Here is a 20,965-nt window from a genome sequence, read left to right on the forward strand (position 1 = left end):
AGGATTATTGGTTTAAGAAAAAGCCCCAGGGGCGCCTGGGTGGCTCAGTGGGTTAAGCGCCTGCCTTCGGCTCGGGTCGTGACCCCGGGGGCCTGGGATGGAGCCCCGCACCGGGCCCCCTGCTCCGCGGGGCCTGCTTCTCCCTCTCTTTTTGCCCCTTCCCCCTCACTCGCTCTCTCACACGGTCTCCCTCAAATAAATAAAATCTTTAAAAAAAGAAAGAAAAAGGCCCAAATCGGTATAGCTTTTATTGCATATTTAAAATATCACAAGTCTGAAAAATCATCCGGCATCTTTTGCTGTTTCTGTAGATGACAACTGTAAAAAGAAATAAAAAGATCTGTCAATTCCCATCAATACCCTCCAAAACAAGTTCTACTCTAAATAATCTTAAAACAAGTTTAGGATTCTGACTTACTAGTTCATAGTAAAAATGCATGTCACTATTCTTATTCTGCCATTTACTGTGTTCCAGAATGTAACTCATATTCTGCCATTACAACTCCAGTTTCAGACTTAGTAAATTAAGACCTCTGAAACTAAAGCAGTAAGGAAACTTACAGACACTGCAAGAACCTACCTCAGATCTTATTCATCAGCCTGCTGAACTGTTCCTTTTTCAGAAACATAGATACCATCCAAAAATTTTCTGATATCCTTGTTTTTAACGGTTGTGGCTTGCTGAATCAAAGCAGCTATTAACAGTAAAAAAGATAAGGAAACTACATTACCAGCCGAACTCATTTTAAAATAAAAGGATTTTATTACATGCCATACTTAAAGCCTATTATCTTTGGGGTAGTCTTTTACTTAATTCCACAAATGAAAAAGCTCACCAAATAAGAACACAATGTATTCAACTACAAGATTTAAACAAAATTTTATAGGCATAATTAGGCATAGTAAACATACAAACCTGAGTTCGATACAAGTTCAATGTCATTTCCTTCAAGAATTAACTCATCTTTTTGGGCTTGAGATACAGAACAAGCAACACCTAAAAAAGGGAGAAGGCATTCACATAGTGTAAAAATAAAATCAAATCTGTACAATATAATTTATTAAAGTAGCACTTTATTCCATTTACAATTCCACAAAACAAATGAAACTTCTTGAGATTCTGATTTTACAGGACCTAACTTAATCTGGGCAAAATCTTGTGTTCCTGCTTGAATGAATCTGTTCCAGAGTAGTTAAGACTTTCAGTGATTCAGTCAAGGAGCGAGAAGACAGTAATTCAGCTAATGCAATTTAGGTGTTCACAGCTTTCTTATCAAGTCTTATTCCTAGGACTCTAGATTTGGTACCTCTGAAGTTTCTTTTTTATATAAGGGTTCCCATTAAATGCTGTTAACCATAGCTAATACCACATAGTATTTTTGTAAACTCATTAAATCGTACTAAGAATTCTTTCTTCTCACCCCAATGGAATCAAGCATCAAGAGAGCACTAAGCTCTAAAACTTTCTAACGTTGGGGCACCTGGCTGGCTTAGTCAGTGGAGCATGTTGACTCTTGATCTCGGGATTGTGTGGAGATTAAAATTTTTTTAAATAAATACAACTTTCTAATATCTAAAAAAGATTAAAAAACAAAATGTGCTTGTTTACTATGTTATCAAGAACTGTTCCAAGTGTATTTTAACTCATTTAACCATGAGATGTTCCCAATTTTAGATGAGTAAAATGAGCTAGAGAGGTAGATGATTTGCCCAAGGATGGTAGGAGACTGAGATTTGAACCTAGGCAGTCTATTTTTTTTTTTTTTTTAAGATTTTATTTATTTGACAGAGAGAGACACAGCGAGAGAGAGGGAACACAAGCAGGGGGAGTGAGAGAGGGAGAAACAGGTTTCCCGCCAATCATGACCTGAGCCGCAGACGCTTTATGACTGAGCCACCCAGGCGCCCCTAGGCAGTCTATGTTATTAACCACTATTCACACTTTTTTTTTTAGGATCTCAGTTTGCAAAGAGAATTAAACACAGCTAACACCTCCTGAAACTACTCCAATGCATAAGCCTTTAAGAATCACAATCAGTACGAATATGATATAAAACCTTAACACCAAGAGTTATTACAAGCATAATCAAAATGGACAATTCTGAAGTAAACATGGATTTATAGCCAACCCAAAACACATCTTCACAAGTAAACATTTCTAAACCGTATCTAAAAGGTATGCACATACCTGGCCTCATCCGAACCCTGCGGATGTATTTCTCACCCAAGAAATTTCGGATTTCAACAAGAGAACCATTCTCCTGAATAACAACGTTGATGGGGAAGTGAGCATACACAGACCTCATCTTGTAACGGAAGCCCTGTCAAGTAAACAAACTATTAGCAGAGCTGAGCAATTTGACAAATCCAGTTTTCAAATTTTGTAGGATGCTTACATTATTTATAATTTAAAAATGAAACAGTCCTCACATAGCACTCATTGTCAAGATTCTGTAACGGACACCTGCACCAAACCTTCCAAATTGTATAAACATGTTTGACTCTTTTCACAGACTGTTTAAGAAAGCATTTATTTTACTATTTCCTATGACCACAGTAAACAATGTCAGCTTTTAAAAATGAGAACCCCAAAGCCCTTCATCTTGGGACACTGGACTAACATTTACTGAGTTACTAAGGTATACCAAATGACAAGAATTCAGACAGGCCCTCTCCCTCAAGGAACTTAGCCTGGTAGCAAGGGTAAATAGGGGAAACATGACCCAACAGGCTTATAATGGAGTTGAAGGGTGCCATTATGAGGTGCACTCTGAAAGGACTGACTTTTAATGCAAAGAAAAGCATTTCAGCAAAGACACAGCAGCATGAACTTTATCTTAAAGGCTGGGGGGGAGAGGGAGTTGTAAAGAGAATAGTGACATCAAATATGCTTTTAGAGAAGTAGACAAGGAGCACAGAAAGGAGATCCAGCTTTTTCTTTGCCTTCAAGGAGCAGCATGCCAACAAGAAATCAAAGCCTACCCTATGTGCTACATTTTCTTTTAAAAAACAAACAAAAAACCTCAACACCACACAACCTGAAGCTGTGAATTTTGTGTGGGAAAAAAAAAACCCACCATCAGTCTAGTATTAAGACCATATGGTCTTTACTCACATTTATCACTTAATCTTAAAGACCCACGGATGCCCATTATAAACTGCCAAGATCACCTTTCCCAACTACCTCAATAAATTACAGGCATAATCTATGTTCTGCAGTAGACATTTATGTTGCATATATACATTACAGCTGAAAAACTTCCCCTTCCAAAACGAAGCAGTCTGATCAATCTGCTTACCAGTGTAACACCCTTGATCATGTTCTGTACATGACTACAGATAGTGCGAACAGTAGCCAGCTCTTTTCTATTTCCCCACCATTTGTCAACTCGGAGCTGTAACAGAACAAAAACTTCATATAATTCTTTCCAGTAATAACTCGGCTTGAAAAGAAAAATCCACTTATTCATGGAATTACTCTAGATTCAACTATTAGCCCTAATTAAAGCAACCACATATAAAGCCCTCAATTATTACTTTTTACTACTATACATCACAGGACCCATTTCACAACGGAATGTCAACCCAGAAATACTGATTTTTCAAGTTGCATCATGCTTCACTTGTCTATGTACAGTATGAACAGTATATAACCCTGACGCTAATGACGACTTTGGTACTAATACTGAGCTTTATAATCTATTCAGAATTTGTTTTCCCAACTTCACTAAACAGTACCACCAAAACTAGCTTCACTTTTGGACACCCAATTTTAAGCTAAAACACTGACCGTCAATTCTATTAATTCCTACAGCAACCAAATTCGGTGCTATTAAATCAGTACCTTCCAAAGAAACAATGAATGCGTCAAAAAAAAAACCCGTATCTCACCCTCTTCTTTTTCTTTCCAAGAAGACTGAGCTCTACATTGATGTGATTGAAGTCCCTTCGCAGGGTTCCTCTGGGTCCCTTCACAATAACTGTGCGTCCCTTCAGAGTGATGTCGACTACGAGAGAACGTATTTGTGAGGCCTCGGAACAAGGTACAAAGCAGGCAGTAAAGACGTAAGAACACAAACATCAGGTCTCATACCATTTTCTGGAATGTCGACAGTCTGATTGCTGAGAATGGTCTTCATTCTGAAACACAAACACCTGGGGTTACGAGGCCGGCGCGGCGCCCGTTTGCGGCCGCACTACCCTGCGCGGAGCTCCACTCCTCCGGGAGCCTGGCAAGCAGAAACCCGGGGGCGGACACAGGAACACCCACCGGGAGAGCAGCCCCCGCTGAGTCCCGGCCTGGAAAGAGCAGCTCCTAAGCAGGTATTATGAGACAACCGGCGAACTCCCGCCCAGCGCAACCCTAGCAGCCCTATTACGGCGGCGCCAGCCCGGCAAGGCTGAGGGGCGGGGGTAGGCCAACAAGTCCAATACAGCGCTCGAATCCCAGGGCCACCAGATCCATATGGCGCTCGCCACGCTGGGGAACAACCAACATAGACGCTCCGAGCGCCAGACTCCCGCCCGTGACTTTCCCCGAGCCGATGGCTTCAGATTCCCAGAACGCACAAAGTTAAGAATCAACCTCACCTCGCAGGAGATGCGGCAGAGAGAGAACGTTTTTCGTCATCACGTTCTTGTAGGCCGTAAGGCCCCTGCGTATGGCGTTATGAGCGCGCGACACCACCAGGCGAAAGCAGCCAATCGCGGAGCAGCTCAAGTCTCGCAGGGTCAGTGGTGGCTCAGGTGCCTTGTCGTAAGCCGAGCGACGGTTTGTAGAGCTGTCTTTCCCGGCAATTAGCGATCCCTCGACCCTGCTAGAAAAAAAAGAGAGGGATGTCTCTGCGCTGCAGGGGCGCCGCCTGCGCCGTTGGGCCCTGGGTGAGCGGCGGGGCGAGCAGGGTGCGGGCCGGGGTGGAAGGGCTCCCATCTCTTCAGAGCGCCCAATAATAAGGCCAGCACTTACTGAGCGTTGACTTTTAGCTAGGCGCTGATCTAACATTTTTCATGTAGTATCTCATTTAATTCTCCCGACACACGATCGGGTAGAGTCTCTGGTATTGGTTTGTAGGTCTCTCTGGCAGGCGATGAGGGCTTTTTTTCCTGCTGTCAGAGTGATCTGAACCCTGTATTAGTTGGAGCATTATAGGAGCACTGCGTTGAGCACGCCAAATTCCTACTTGTGATGGGCTCTTACTTTGTACTAGACACCAGTCTGGGCTATGAGAACAAAAACCTGTGCTCTACCTTTAGCGGCAGAGTGATCAAATGCAGTAGCAATCCCGCAGCACCCTAACAGGCACTCTTTTTTAATTGTTGAAGGTTCTCTTGCGTTGCATGTACTGACTCGTGAATTTTAGTGTTTTGGCTATCTCGTACACGTTTGTGTTCAGATCTAGAAGCCAGTGGTTTCTTATGGTCAGCAAATGTATATTGAGTGACTACCGTGTTCAAACATAGAATGTAATATAGAAAATACAACATTAGGTTTGGTTTCCCTGCTTTCAGTTCTCTGAAACCCAACTGAGCATTACCTCTACATTTTTTTAAATTTTTTATTGTTATGTTAATCACCATATATTACATCATTTGTTTTGGTGTAGTGTTCCATGATTCATTGTTTGTTCATAACACCCAGTGCTCCATGCAGAATGTGCTTACCTCTACATTTTAACACCTATGTCTATCCAAAGCCCAAATAAGAGAGACTTAATGCAAATTTCCTTTTAAACGTCCTTCACTCGACTCAGGAGTGGAAAATTGAAAGCTGTGGCATCTCCAGTTATTGCAGTTTAAACTTTATGAAAGACAGACTTTTAGTAGTTAAGTGGGTTACATGAAAGTGTGACGTATGTGAGCCAGGTCCAAAGGTTTCCAAATCTATTGTACCTCTAGCAGTAAACATTTAGCTCCCATTCTCTTTTAGGTTCCGTTTGTTCTTAAAAAGAGACTTTAATCCTAGATTCTGAGCTCCTACACAGAGCTTGAAAATTGTTCAGTATAATTTCTCTATCAGTTCTATGGTTTTACTCTCTCTTTTTAGGTATTTAAATAGGTTAAAACTAAGTTATTTCAAACCCCACTATATACATGTCTTACCGAACTCTATCTTTAGGTATTTGGAAGATATTTATGCAGTCCAGTCAGAGCAGTAAGTTCCTTGCCAGATAAAAAAAAAGAATTCTTACAAAATGGACCAGACCTTCAAGATTTTGTATCTGGTGATCTTGCGGACAAGAGCAAGTGGGATGAGTATAAAGGAAACTTAAAACGCCAGAAAGGAGAAAGGTAATTGAAATTTTGAGATAAATTCCTTCATTGTGCATTATTTTCAGATATAACCAAGCCCTAGATTATAATTTTAATCAGACTTGGTATATTTAGCTAAAAATCATTAGAAAGAAGTGATAACAGCCATTTACAACAACGTGGATGGAACTAGAGGGTATTATGCTAGTGAAATAAGTCAATCAGAGAGACAATTATCGTATGATCTTACTGATATGTGGAATTTGAGAAACAAGGCAGAGAATCATAGGGGAAGAGAGGAAAAAATGAAACAAGATGAAACCAGAGAGGGAGACAAACCATAAGAGACTCTTAATCTTAGGAAACAAACTGAGGGTTGCTGGAGTGGAGGGGGTGGGAGGGATGGGGTGGTTGGGTGCTAGACATTGGGGAGGGTATGTTGTTGTGAGCGCTGTATGTTGTGTAAGACTGATGAATCACAGACCTGTAGCCCTGAAACAAATAATGCATTATATGTTAATAAAAAAAGAGAAAGAAAGAGAGAGAGATAACAGACATAGAACAGGTAAATAGCTGAAATTGTTGGAATCCTCTTGACAGTTTTTCTTCAGTCTTCCTAGGACTTAGCCATCCTATACTACCATCTCCCTTTGTGCATTCAGCATAAAATTTCTTCAGAGAACAAACATCACCTTGCTTCTAGTCGATTTGATCTTGATAAATTTTTCATTGTTACTGGGTATTGATGATCTAACTTGTTGCTTCTCCTATTCAATGTACATATGACCTATGGATACTTTGCCTTAATTCAAAAGAATGATGAGGGAATTTCGCAGAGAGGACAAATTGTTTTGGGAGATACCTTACCCAACAACTTCTAGTTCACAAGTGGATGTAAGTCAGGGGGAACCTGAGGATACATAGTCTTCACTCCAATGTTTAGATTTTTTTTCCATTTAATAACCGTCATAAATTTGGAATGTAGAGCAGAAAGAACACTTGTGGGATCTCTCCTTTCTCTGAACAAATAGAGAACTTTTGTCAGTATTATTCACTGGGGAATGAGATGTTCAAAAACTTCCTCATTCTTTCATTAAGATAGCATTACTTTGTGACTTTGCAAGAGGTAGACATGAGCATAGTGCTCTGTTAGACACAATTACGAGGGTTTTCTGAAGTGGTTTAAACAAACCTAAATTTGAGTCTCTGTTCTTACTCTTATGACAGAAATTGTAAGAGTTAACCCCAGGATTGTGGAAAAAAAACTCTGCACTAAGAATTGTTACAGAGCAAAGTAACTTCAAAGCTGTGTGATTATTTGGGAACATATTTGTTAATGGATAGTTATGTTTGGCTTTCCTCAGGTTAAGACTACCTCCTTGGCTAAAGACAGAGATTCCCATGGGGAAAAATTACAATAAACTTAAAAATACATTGCGGAATTTGAATCTCCATACAGTAAGTTTCAAAGTCTTAAATGTCCCTCTTAATTAAAAGTTGTAGTGTTTCTGCATATGTGTAACTTAAAATTTAATAAAACACATATCAAAAACAGCAAGGAAAGTGAATAAAGATGTTTAGGGATGCATTATTATCAGTAATGGAAATGCATTTTTTTAAGAGATTTTGTTTGTTCATTTGAGACACAGAGATACAGAGAGAGAGCATGAGCATGGGGAGACACAGAGGGAAAAGCAGGCTCCCCGCTGAGCCAGGAGCCCGATGTGGGACTTGATCCCAGGACCTTGGGATCATGACCTGAGCCAAAGGCAGACGCTTAATCATCTGAGCCACCCAGGTGCCCCTGGAAATACATTTAAAAATCATTTTCCCGGGGCATCTGGCTGGCTCAGTCGGTAGAGCATGCAACTCTTGATCTTGAGATTGTGAATTCAAACCCCATGTTGGGTGTAGAGATTACTTAAAATTAAAATTAAAAAATTTTTTTTTTAGGGACGACTGGGTGGCCCAGTCGGTTGAGTGTCTGCCTTCAGCTCAGGTCATGATTCCAGGATCCTGGGATCAAATCTGACATCGGGCTCCATGCTCAGCAGGGAGCCTGCTTCTCCCTCTGCCTGCTGCTCCCCCTCCTTGTGCGTGCACTCGCTCTCCCCTCTCTCTCTCTCTGACAAATAAGTAAAATCTTAAAAAAATTTTTTTTAAATCATTTTCCTTGCAAAAGAAACAAAAGGTAATTAATATTTCTTAATTTCACACTTAATAGTAAAAAAAAAGATTTTTTTCCCCTGCAACGTAGGAGATGAGAGGTTTTTTCTATGTTTTATATTACAAATTAAATACATGCTTATTGGAAAGAATATAATGTTAAATGTGAAGCATAATATATGCAATTGCAAACGTTAACTACACCATTTTTATTTTTTAGCATATTTCCATCCAGACCTTCTTTGCACGTATAAAATATATCCATTCCTATTGTTTTTAATTTAAAAATGGGATCCTAATATATATACAGTTTGACAGTTTAACAGCATTTTTGAATAGTGACTTTCTTCATAAATACATTGTAAAGAATGGACAGTTTAAAATGCCTGATGACTAATTTGCTCAGTTGGTTAATATTTTCAACTTGATTGTATTCCATTCCTTTTTACTGACAGGTGTGTGAGGAAGCTCGATGTCCCAACATTGGGGAATGTTGGGGAGGTGGGGAGTACGCCACTGCCACAGCCACAATCATGGTAAGAACAACCTCAGCCAATAGAGTTTTAGTCTAGAAACTGAAAGGGATATTTTACGTCTTTCTCCTAAAAATGTGCACTCTGAATCTCTGGCCAGATTTTTTGTTACATATGAATTTATGAGAAATATGAGAGAAAAAACCTGACAAAATAATCTAGGCTGATACGCTCTCATCCTTCTCTGAATAAATCTATTACTGATTTTTCCATGTATGTGACAGTTAATCATGTGCTGCATTGAGATACCTCTTCTGTTAATTTTTGTAAATGTTATTCATGATTGCTTAACTTTTTCCCCTTAAACAATAATAAGCATTTATTTTTCTCTCTCATGGCCCTTCAGTTGCCTGGGGTACAGCTGCTCTTGAGGGGGCTGAAAATGGACTGCAGGAAGTAGGTTGAGGTCTCAGGGTTCAGGTCTGCTCCACAGAGCTTTATTCTCCTTAGACCAGCAGGTCTCCAAGCCATATTCTTATCATGAAGAATGGAAAGCACCAGAGAGCAAGCAAACCATCCATGCACACTTGAGGCCTCTGCTTGGTCATGCCTGCTCTCATTCTGTTGGCCAAAGTAAATCACATGGCCAAGCCGAACAGCAGTGGATGTAGAGATATAAGCTCCCCCCTCCTCAGTAGGAGGGCCCTGCAAGTTAAATGAAAAAGAGTGAGATGTATAATCTTAATATGGTGGAGTCAGAATTGGTATTAACTGTGCACACTACCATATTTATCCAGAGGGGCTTGGAGATTGAGGTATTGGGGTTAAATCTAATTGTGTGCAACTGAAAGTTCATACTTGTCTGGGAATGTCTGTGTTGTACCAGTAGGAGGCTGTTTACCTTAGGAACCAAGGATTCTTATGAAATAGAGCCAGCTGCGGAGCTTATCCAAGTTATAGAACCTCAGTTCTTGAAGGAAGGAGTGATTTTGAACACTCCATGATGGAAATCTCTGGTTTCATCCCTTGCCTGGCCCTTCCCCACTGACTCATGACTGGTTTCTGGGAAGAGTTCATTGTTTCAGTAAATCCCTATGGGATGTTGGGACCATAGCAATGAGTTCACCCCCCTCCCCCGGGGGGGTGGGCATTAAACATAAAGAGGAGCTTTTTCCTCCAAAATCTCAACCCATCACTTTGCAGGTTTGAAACTCCAGTGGCCCCAGAACATCTGCAATGGCTATGCTTGGCAGGAGCCAGAACATGGTAGTTACCTGTAGCAGCAGAAGCAGTGTCCTGAAGAATAAGCCAAAGGAAGCAGATTTTATGTGTTTTCTGTTTCATCTATTTAACAAGGAGCTGCGCCTTCTGTTTAACTCCTACAGAGACCTACATGTTGATATGTTAATTGAATATTTTATTTCCTTTAAAATCATTAAAAAAATAAAATCATTTTTATTAATATCAAATAGGTACAAAAGAATCTTTATAAACTATATGTAGGTTTTAAAGAGTAACAGTATAGTTGACAGCCTGATACCTCCAGTTTGAGAGTAGAACATTAATATTATCTTTGAACCTCCCTGTACATCCTTTCCTGATCCCATCACCTTTTTTTTTTCTTTAACTTTTTTTTTTTAGTAGGCTTCACACCCAGCATGGAACCCAGCATGCGGCTTGAACTCTTGACCCTGAGATCAATACCTGAGCTGAACCAACTGAGCCACCCAGGCGCCCCTCCTTTAACACCATTTTTAATCCTGAGCTTACCATTTCCTTTTCTTTTTTTTTTTTTTAGGATTTTATTTATTTTTTAACAGAGAGAGAGTCAGCGAGAGAGGGAACACAAGCAAAAGGAGTGGGAGAGGGAGAAGCAGGCTTCCTGCCAAGCAGGGAGCCCGATGATGGGGCTCGATCCCAGGACCCTGCGTCATGACCTGAGCTGAAGGCAGACGCTTAACAACTGAGCCACCCAGGCACCCCATACATTTTCTTTTCTTTCCAGTTTTATTACATATATTTGTATTTCTTAACTGTATTTTGTTTACCTTTGAATGTTTCAAATTTCCTATAAGCAAAATCAAACTATATTCATTTTTTGTAACTTGCTTTATTCTGTCAGCATATGTTCTTTCGGGTCATCCATCTATGTGATTTAAATTATAACATTTCTGTTCTAGTTGATGGGTGACACATGTACAAGAGGTTGCAGATTTTGTTCTGTGAAAACTGCAAGAAATCCGCCTCCACTGGATGCCAGTGAGCCCTACAATACTGCAAAGGCAATTGCAGAGTGGGGTCTGGATTATGTTGTCTTGACATCTGTGGATCGAGATGGTTAGTGCGTCATCATTGCCTCTTCCAGAAATTGGCCCTTAATAAGTTGTGACATCATCTTGAGCAGTGGACTCTTTTGTTTCTAGATTTGCCTGATGGAGGAGCTGAGCATTTTGCAAAGACTGTATCATACTTAAAGGAAAGGTACTTGTTTTTGCATTTGCTTGTCTAATTTGAGGACTTTTTTTTAGCCCATATAAATTCAGTTTCTTTAAGGTGTTTACCTTAAAGCAGAGGTTATTAACCTTTTAGGGGATTATAAACCCTTCTGATAACCTCCTGGAAATTATGTGGTCTTTTCTCCAGAAAAAGTATATTCAAACATACAGATACATATTTGCATAAAATTTTAGGGATTCAGCAGCAAAGACTTAACGGACCTTTAGGCCATAGAACCTGTCCTTCATATTTGAGTGTCAGTTTAAACTTTGAGTAATTTTTAAGAGATGTATAACACTGCAGTCTTCCCGGCACTAATTTTGAATAAATCATCATCTAGAAGTATATAGAATGAGATAAGCTCCCACATTGTTAAAGTATGCAATGCTTGATATAGATTTTATCCATATTCATATGCCCTGGGAAATTTACCCATGATCCACATTTTATTAATATTCAGTTCCATCTATTTAAAAAGCATTAAAAAAGGAGTTATGCTTGCTTCCTACAGCTTAGTGCTAGTTGAGCACCTAGCACTTAGTAGATGCTTTTTTTAATGATTCCCCTAGTGTTTTCTATTTTATTTAATAGTTTACTTTAAAAAGTTCTGTTTGCAACTCACTAAATTGATTTCACAAACTACTGATGTGTTTCACCTTTACAATTAAAAAAACAGTGAGTTATAAGCTATGTTCTTTCAACCTTTCTTTTATCTTATGAGAGGGTATGTATGTGGTCCTTTTTACATCTGTTCTCTCAGGAAACAGCTCCAGAAACTTTGCCATTGGGTTTGTGAAAAAATTTATCAGCTGTCCTAGTCATTTCTACTGCTGTCAGAGGGAACAGCACTATGACCTAGTTCACATTTTAATGCTTGAATGCATAGATATAGCCAGAATATAAATAAGAAGATTAATGTTTAACTTGTATTTCATTTAAGCAAAGCTTATGACTCAGCAACTCAGAAAACAGTTTTTAAAACCCACAGCACATGTGAAATATTTGCCTGAGGAAAGGAGGATGTCACTATTTGATGAATTTTTAAAGAAATCAGAATTAAAGCAATCAAGTACTATTTGCATTCACATAAGAATTGTCCCAATGTAGGGGCGCCTGGGTGGCTCAGTTGGTTGAGCGGCTGCCTTCGGCTCAGGTTATGATCCTGGAGTCCCGGGATCGAGTCCCACATTGGGCTCCCTGCTCAGTGGGGAGTCTGCTTCTCCCTCTGACCCTCTTCCCTCTCGTGCTCTCTGTCTCTCATTCTCTCTCTCTCACATAAATAAATAACATCTTTAAAGAAAAAAACAATTGTCCCAATTTACTTTCCAAAGAATAAAAAAAAATTTATATTTCATGTTTTAATGTTTATATTTGAATTCTTTTAAGCAACTTTCTTTTCTTTATTTATTTTTTAAGATTTTATTTATTTATGTGAGAGAGAATGAGAGGGGGAGGGTCAGAGGGAGAAGCAGACCCCCCCACTAAACAGGGAGCCTGATGTGGGACTCGATCCCGGGACTCCAGGATCATGACCTGAGCTGAAGGCAGTTGCTTAACCAACTGAGCCACCCAGGCGCCCGAGCAACTTATTTTCTTAATACTGCTCAATAAAGTATAAATCTATTAATCTCAAAATTTTTTCTGATCATTATTTGCAAGCAGATCTGTTGTAACCGCTATGTATGTAATATTTGATGTTCAGGGTTTTTTTTGTTTTGTTTTTCATATAACAGTTTATATATGAACATTTGTATGTTCATGCTTTCTAAAGCATGATTCCCAGATTGGCAAGATTCTAAAGATAACTGTTGAAACTGATACCAAACGAGTACTGGTAATTTCTGTTTTGAGCAATAGTTATGTGAATTCTTTGCCTCAGTTTGATACTTATTTTTTTTCCCTCATAGGAATCCAAAAATTCTTGTGGAATGTCTCACCCCTGATTTCAGAGGAGATCTAAAAGCAATAGAAAAAGTTGCTCTGTCAGGATTGGATGTGTATGCACATAATGTAGAAACAGTTCCAGAATTACAGAGGTGATTTCATGTACAGAGTCACATTGGCAAGTTTGGAGGGCCAGAATCTGCTATCTTCTCTCATGTTTTGCAGGGGAGAACTTTCTATTTGACTTTTACAAAATGAGCTCTGTTTCTTTTCTTAACAAAAGCAACATATACGTATTATAGAAAAATCAGAAAATGTAGCCAACAAAAAGCGCATAAGCATCACCCGTAATATTTCCACCCAGTAATATCAATTACCATAACCTAAGTGTATATATTTATGTGCATGTGTGTATGTTTTGGTGCACATATACATCATGAGCATCTTTTTTTTTTTTTAAATAGTATCATACTGCCAAGTGCCGATGAGTTATTTTTTCAAAGAACGGTTTTCAAAAATAAAAAATTATAGAAGAGTAACAACTCTGATTGTAATTCTAAAAAGAAAAGACTTTTAAAATATTTATTTATTTATTTATTTATTTATTTATTTATTTATTTGAGAGAGAGTGAGAGAAAGCACAAGATGGGCAAAGGTCAGAGGGAGAAGCAGACTCCCCGCTGAGCAGGGAGCCCGATGTGGGGCTCGATCCCAGGACTCCAGGATCATGACCTGAGCCAAAGACAGTTGCATAACCAACTGAGCCACCCAAGCGCCCCAAGAAAAGATTTTTAAAAATACATTTGGCACTGGGGACGCCTGGGTGGCTCAGTCGTTTTTCAGCTCAGGTCATGATCCCAGGGTCCTGGGATCGAGCCCTGCATCGGGCTCCCTGCTCCGCGGGAAGCCTGCTTCTCCCTCTCCCATTCCCCCTGCTTGTGTTCCCTCTCTCATTGTGTCTCTCTCTGTCAAATAAAGAAGTAAAATCTTAAAAAAAAAATACATTTGGCACTAAAATATGCAATAAGTGATACAAAAGGAACACTGTTATCTTTCAGATGTATCTTCCATCTCTTAAAAGGTAGGTACTATTCTTTCTAATAACGTTAATAGGAAAATTTACAGATTGTTATGCCACATTAATGATCATATTCATATTTCAGAAAGATGAAAATTTAACCTTCAGGCAAGATTAACATGTTTATTTAATTTTAGTAAAGTATATTTGGCAGTGATCTTAATAGCTGCTACACATTATCTGTATTATAGAACTTGAAAAAAGTATGGTAAACAATAACCAGCCTTTCCACTAAATCATAAACATTAGGGAGCATAACAAAGCCAATGGAGAAATACTTTCTAGAGTAGTTATGTTCGGTATTGTCGGGTTTTGTGGTTATTTTTAAATTCACAAATTGGTTTCCTTTCTTCCTGTGAACTGGTCTCTGATTAAAAATAACAGCAAGTCAGTTACACAAAATAAAAGTGCATTAGGATTCAGACATATACTGGATTAACGTCAACTGAGAAGCAACTCCTTCCTTTTGGCCTTCTCGCCATTTAAAACGTGGTGGTTTGGCTGCTGTTGAAGTCTGACACACGGCCTATTCCAGTGCTGTCATTTCTCATGATACTACCACCAGTGGGTGCCAATTTCCCTGGTTTCACTTAAGAAACATTATCCTTTCCAGTGAAAATTCCAGAACCATGCATTTTTACCTAAGAGATGTCAGTGTCGTATACTCACCAGCAGAGGGCAGCTTGGTCTTTAGAAAAGAACTGAACATAAAAGTTTCAGACCTCTGAAATGTGGGTACATGTTAAACAGTTTTTCCTTTGTTCGGTATTGAGATTTTCTTCCACTCTTTTTTCTCTTCTCTCTTGACTATCCCTTACAATCACTCATTCTCGGCTTCGAATTTTGGTTTCTCAATGAGTAATTCATAAACCGAATTACTTCCATTCTAGTTTTCTCTGCCCTGGGCTTGAAAGGCTTTAAAAGTAGACAGAACTATGGGGCCCAGTGAAGCCTGATTTTCTTCACAAAAGTCACAGCTAGATATTTGTGCACAAATGCTAGGATTGAGTGACATGATGTAATATAATGTCCAGAATGTCCTTTCCCGGTCTTTTAACTTGCTTGCATAACTATGTACTCAGTTGAGCTTGTGGTTATTCTTGCTGACAACAGCCCTGCTGTTTTCAAGGAAAGTTCGTGATCCCCGGGCCAATTTCAACCAGTCTCTGCGCGTACTGAAACACGCCAAGGAGGTTCGGCCTGGTGTGATTTCTAAAACATCTATAATGTTGGGCTTAGGCGAAAATGATGAGCAAATATATGCAACAATGAAAGGTAAAGAAATTGGAAAATGAAAACTCTTTTTCATTTAATTTGAGTAATAGCAGGAACTCCATTTTGAAGGCCGTGTTATGCTTCCTCCATAGTCTCAGCGAAAGTGCCAGTAAGAACAAAGTACAGAATATGATTATAATAGCAGCATAAAAAGTGAGGAAGTAGTTTTCTTTTTTTTAAGATTTTATTTATTTATTTGTCAGAGGGAAAGCACAGAGGGAGAGCGGGGAAAGGGAGAAGCAGACTCCCCGCTGCTCAGGGAGCACAACACGGACTTGATCCCAGGACCCTGGGATCATGACCTGAGCTGATGAAGGCAGACGCTTAACTGACTGAGCCACCCAGGCGCCCAGAAGTATGTTTTCTTAGAACACTATGGAATGTTATGCAGAAAGGATATGAACTTTGTATCCCATTTTATTCCGTACCCTTTAATCAAGTGAAAATAATATTTTATCCAGATTTCTTATTTAGTTATTGCATAGTTTTAAGAGCCCGCCAGGTACCAGGAGCTCTGACAGGCAGTGACAAGTTGAATAAGATGAAGCCAGGCCTTTGAGGAAGAGCTTACTGGTAACGTCACATAATATGATGTGCTTTGGACTTTGCTGAATCTTAGTCTCATAACCCCATCTGCTTTATGATTCTTGGGCTTTATAAATTGTAAAAAACAAAACAAAACAAAAAACCCTGTTATTTACATGAGGATCCTTTACCTACTTGCAGTTATTTATTGGTTCTAAGGGTAACAAGTGCAAATAGTAATTAAAGGCTCCTCTTGGGGCACCTGGGTGGCTCAGTCGTTGGGTGCCTACCTTCGGCTCAGGTCATAATCCCAGGGGCCTGGGATCGAGCCCCGCATCGGGCTCCCTGCTCGACGGGAAGCCTGCTTCTCCCTCTCCCACTCCCCCTGCTTGTGTTCCCTCTCTCGCTGTCTCTGTCAAATAAATAAATAAAATTTATCTTTAAAAAAAAAAAAGCTCCTCTTTACTAGAGTAAAATTACAGTTGTACTAGAAAGATTCCGATACATGAGAGGTCAAATCACATCCTCCAAGCATATCTTGCACAGGTACTAAAACTGAGTACATCATGTCTGGTCTATAATATGAGTGATTTCAGGCCTTTTGTATACCATTCCCTTCCTCTTTTCTGCCCAACAGACTCCTGCTCGAAGTACCCTTAACCCATATTTTAGCATTTATTCCATAGTATTAGAGTTATTTGTCCTTCTTTCTGTCAGCCCCTCATGACTGTCTTACTCATTCCTATGTTTCCAATCCTTTTCATATTCCCTGGCACTTTTAAATGGATAGATATAGTCTTACTCCCCAACATCAGGGTTTTGGGACAGTGTAAAATTCACACTGTTCTGCAGTAAAATTATGCCCAGGGAAATTATGCTTAAATCTACAATTACAGCATCATAAAAACATCTGCCAATGGAGCGTCTGGCTTCCTCAGTCTGTGGAGCATATGACTCTTGATCTCAGGGTTCTGAGTTTGAGTCCCACCTTGGGTGTAGAGATTACTTAAAAATAAAAAAATCTTGGGGCGCCTGGCTGGCCCAGTCTATAGAGCATGCAACTCTGGATCTCAGGATCGTAAGTTCGTACCCCCTTTTGGGTGTAGCGATTAGTTAAAAATAAATTTTTTTTCTAAGTTAAAAAATCTTTAAAAACAATCTGTTAATGTAATGTGTGCCTTTTTTCTACAGCACTTCGTGAAGCCGATGTGGACTGTTTGACTTTAGGACAATATATGCAACCAACAAAGCGCCACCTTAAGGTATTGCTATCTTGAATTACCGAACGTTCACTGGTAATTTGAATTAGATCTTTGTCGTCCATAGGTACAATTAAGAAGCTGCTGACTTTCTAGTGTAATGTTCCCTGTATATTTCCAAGTCCCAGTTTCCTTTTTATTATCTGCATAAAGCCAACAGATATACTGGCACTTTTTTTGCTGCCCTGAAAATTGTACGACTTCAGTGAATGTACAGGAAAAGAATTAAATAGTTGGGAAATGGCATTCATTCACACTTGGTCATCTTGTGATTTGTTTTAGAGTGACATGAGAGCCAGAGGTGAAGTAAAAAGGAAAAGTCAGTCTTCTTATTTCTGTATTGGACATTCGTTCGTTCAAGAACCTTTTGTCGAGTAGTGACTGTGTGCCAGACACAGGGCTGAGCACCAAAGACGAGACAAGACATGGAAGTCTGGTCCTCACGAACCTTAGAGATGTGATTAATTCTTGATTATACCTGTTAGTCAGTGAAGGAGTAATACAGATATGTAATCTCTATAGATAATCTCGTCTTTCTCATCTTTTGGAATAGTTAATGTACTACAAAATTGATGTTTTCCCTCCTCTCTAATTCCCCGTGATCGAGTACTGATAGAGGGGCCCAGTAACCAGTAGACAGGTCGTCTGTGCGGAAAGAGAGGAGAAAAGCCTCTGGGCAATTGGGTAAATTCTGAAGTGAAAACCATCCTGAATGCATGAGCATAGATTTTCTACAGAATCACAATGATTTAGGGAAATTCTAATATCTATCTGAATGAATTCTTTAAATGTAGGTTGACGAATACATTACTCCTGAAAAGTTCAAATACTGGGAAAAAGTAGGAAATGAACTTGGATTTCATTACACTGCTAGTGGCCCTCTGGTGCGTTCTTCATATAAAGCAGGTAAGTTAGACTGCAGGGCATGGTTTTATTTAGACCATAACTTTCCATGTTAAATTTATAATAGCTGTGGTTGCCTTTTGTAGGAAAAAATAAGTTTTTTTCTGGAACTTCCTTAGGAACTTTGCTCCATAGAGGACATGTTAAGGAAAAATTTCTCTTAAGCCTGTTTTTTCCTTTAAATAAAGAATCCGCTCCCCCTTTCTAGCTCAGCTACTGTGACGAAAGCAGGAAGAATCAGCTTATTCTTTGTGTGGATTTCAATAGTAGGTTATTCAGAAGTGAAAAATACCAGTTAAGTATATAATGTGGTTTTCTGAAAAATGTATATTCATTCGCTGTCATGCCTGCTGCATCTCTAAACTCCTAATTTCAGATCAGTTTAAATCCTGAGAAGTAGCTGTTTGACTGCATTGCTGTTTCTCTTAATATCTCTGTGGTTTTCCTCCCAGAGGCAACGGGGAAAAAAATTCGTAAGGTTATTTTCCTTATAGAAATTGTTACTGTTTTTACTAGCTACACTGCAGTTCTTCACCTTTGTAATTTCAGCTCTTATTTTGATCAATAGCTTGAGCTGACTTATGAAAAGAAAAGCCTTTTCCAAGGGATAAAAAGTCATGTGATAATGGCCATCAAAAAGTCTATGAGAACATATCTGAAGCCTGAATTTAATCCAAAAAATGTTTATGTTTTCCCTGTCAGTTGGACATAACAATTATAATATCTTGAAGAATAAGCAGTTATTTTTGGATCAATCCAAACTACATGATTACTGTAAATGATCTTTTAGATGATTGTGTTATATATTGGGTTTAAATCATGGATATATTTAAATTAGGCATGCATTCTATTGGTAAAAACTAATGTTCATGTATTAGTGATGTTCAGTGTGTTCCTATAAAGAAATTCAGGACATTTCAATGAACTAACAACAGCTTATCCTAGTTATAAAACCCAAGACTTTGATTCAACACTGACTCACAGGATGTGGAGGCTTTGGAAGCCAATAAAGTGATTCTTCAAGCAAGAAGAATTCTGCCGGCAAGCTGAAAACCTCTGTAAAGAATAGAACTAACATCAGCTTCCAGAGTGGTTAGAGTAAAGTAAAATCACCTGCAAGGAGTTTTTATTTTGTTTTTTAAGGAAAACTTTTAACATTTATAAGAAAGTGAATTATGAACTTTTTAATGCTTTTAAAGTTACTAATAAAAGATCTACTATGTAGAGCATTAGACTCAGATGATGGGTTAGGGTCTGGTAATGTTGGTTCTGCTCCTGCCAGATTTAGATAAGGTCTAGAGGAGCATGGATAACTCTCCATTACTTGGCTGGGTTGTGAACCTTGGGATTCTTAGTGGTTGTGGTACACATATGATCATTGCAGTTATACGTGTATATAAGATGACATAGCAAAGTTCATCAGGCTCATAAAACCAGGCCTGCGGTGCTGGGCTCTGCCAATAAGCACTGAGCCGTGCTGTAACAGTGAGAGACTAAATGGAACCCTAATGACCTGAAAAGGAAATGTGCCCCCTCTAAGCAGCTATCTTAATGCTCAGGCACAACTGAGGGGGTGGGGAGAAAGCCCATTATAAATGAAGAGCTCTTGCTTCCCTAGAGGGGAATAAGCTAAAGGGATTCCATCAGATGAGTCTGCTCAACTGCAATGAGGTCTGTTTTATAAACATCAGATCCAGGCTAATAATGTAGCAGAATTGCTCTCTGAAATGAATTGTGCCAACAGCAATACTTTGTCAGTGGTGAGGAATAGATAGTGCACATAAAGTGGAATAAATGTTCAAAAGCATACAATACAATAGAAACAGTACGTAGATACGATAGGGTTACCCTTTTAAAATGTTGAGTTACTAGAAAGAATAACAGAGACTGTAATGATAAAAAATTTTTTGTAAGCATTAGGGGTAGAGTTTACTTAAAAAAAAAAAAAGATAAAGCTAATGGGGTGCCTGGCTGGCTCAGTCAGCAGAGCATGCAACTCTTGATCTCAGGGTTGCAAGTTCAAGCTCCACATTGGGTGTAGACCTTAACATTAAAAAAATAATTAAAAAATAGAAGGGAAACACTGAAGTGTAATTCTGAAATTTACGTTAAATTGGTAGTAATATGTTTTCATTTTTCCTAAATAGGTGAATTTTTCCTGAAAAATCTAGTGGCTAAAAGAAAAAAGTCCTCTCAAATATAACAAGACCTTCAAGATCACATGAATTGTGAATATCTGATTCCAATGGCTAATAGGAGTGGTACCAGAATGCCTGACTCCAGTGGACATACCTCAGTCTCTTTGTTTTAAGAAACACGTTGAGGGCGCCTGGGTGGCTCAGTTGGTTAAGCGACTGCCTTCGGCTCAGGTCATGATCCGGGAGTCCCGGGATCGAGTCCCACATCGGGCTCCCTGCTCGGCGGGGAGTCTGCTTCTCCCTCTGACCCTCTTCCCTCTCGTGCTTTCTATCTCTCATTCTCTCTCTCTCTGAAATAAATAAAAAAAAAAAAACACGTCGACAGCTGTGCATATTTAATTAAGTAATTCACTTGCCTTTTAGCGTATCTTCTTTGTTCTATTAAACAATTGCTTGCTGTGATATAATCATAAAATATCTTTTAAGAGTTTTACTGTTAACAGTATAAATAAAAATACA

At 39.1% G+C, this 20,965-nt stretch overlaps 2 protein-coding genes across 5 annotated transcripts; one reads left to right on the top strand and one right to left on the bottom strand.

Moving 5' to 3' along the window:
* Positions 1 to 229: 229 nt before the first annotated feature.
* On the bottom strand, positions 230 to 4,691 carry RPL9 (ribosomal protein L9). Of its 2 annotated transcripts, none has more exons than XM_027597873.2 (8): positions 4,591 to 4,691; positions 4,094 to 4,140; positions 3,892 to 4,007; positions 3,300 to 3,395; positions 2,189 to 2,321; positions 917 to 997; positions 581 to 695; positions 230 to 318 (listed from the first exon to the last, which is right to left on the bottom strand). In XM_027597873.2, exons 2-7 carry the CDS (start codon positions 4,137 to 4,139, stop codon positions 589 to 591), a joined length of 579 nt encoding a protein of 192 aa, XP_027453674.1. In that variant the 5' UTR covers position 4,140; positions 4,591 to 4,691; the 3' UTR covers positions 230 to 318; positions 581 to 588. The 2 variants fall into 2 exon arrangements, with proteins under 2 accessions (XP_027453674.1, XP_027453675.1); XM_027597874.2 differs by lacking the exon at positions 4,591 to 4,691 and adding an exon at positions 4,271 to 4,288.
* Positions 4,692 to 4,743: 52 nt separating this feature from the next.
* Positions 4,744 to 20,965, top strand: LIAS (lipoic acid synthetase). 3 transcript variants are annotated; one of them, XM_027597871.1, is made up of 11 exons: positions 4,744 to 4,881; positions 6,116 to 6,288; positions 7,614 to 7,707; positions 8,871 to 8,951; positions 11,069 to 11,225; positions 11,312 to 11,369; positions 13,292 to 13,420; positions 15,476 to 15,621; positions 17,338 to 17,408; positions 18,200 to 18,311; positions 20,456 to 20,965. In XM_027597871.1, exons 1-11 carry the CDS (start codon positions 4,837 to 4,839, stop codon positions 20,509 to 20,511), a joined length of 1,122 nt encoding a protein of 373 aa, XP_027453672.1. In that variant the 5' UTR covers positions 4,744 to 4,836; the 3' UTR covers positions 20,512 to 20,965. The 3 variants fall into 3 exon arrangements, 2 of the variants coding, with proteins under 2 accessions (XP_027453672.1, XP_027453673.1); XR_003520623.1 differs by lacking the exons at positions 15,476 to 15,621; positions 20,456 to 20,965 and having other exon boundaries at positions 18,200 to 18,278; XM_027597872.1 differs by lacking the exons at positions 7,614 to 7,707; positions 11,069 to 11,225; positions 11,312 to 11,369.

This window comes from Zalophus californianus, chromosome 2 (assembly GCF_009762305.2).
Source record: "Zalophus californianus isolate mZalCal1 chromosome 2, mZalCal1.pri.v2, whole genome shotgun sequence".
In the NCBI taxonomy this organism is placed as follows: Eukaryota; Metazoa; Chordata; class Mammalia; order Carnivora; family Otariidae; genus Zalophus; species Zalophus californianus.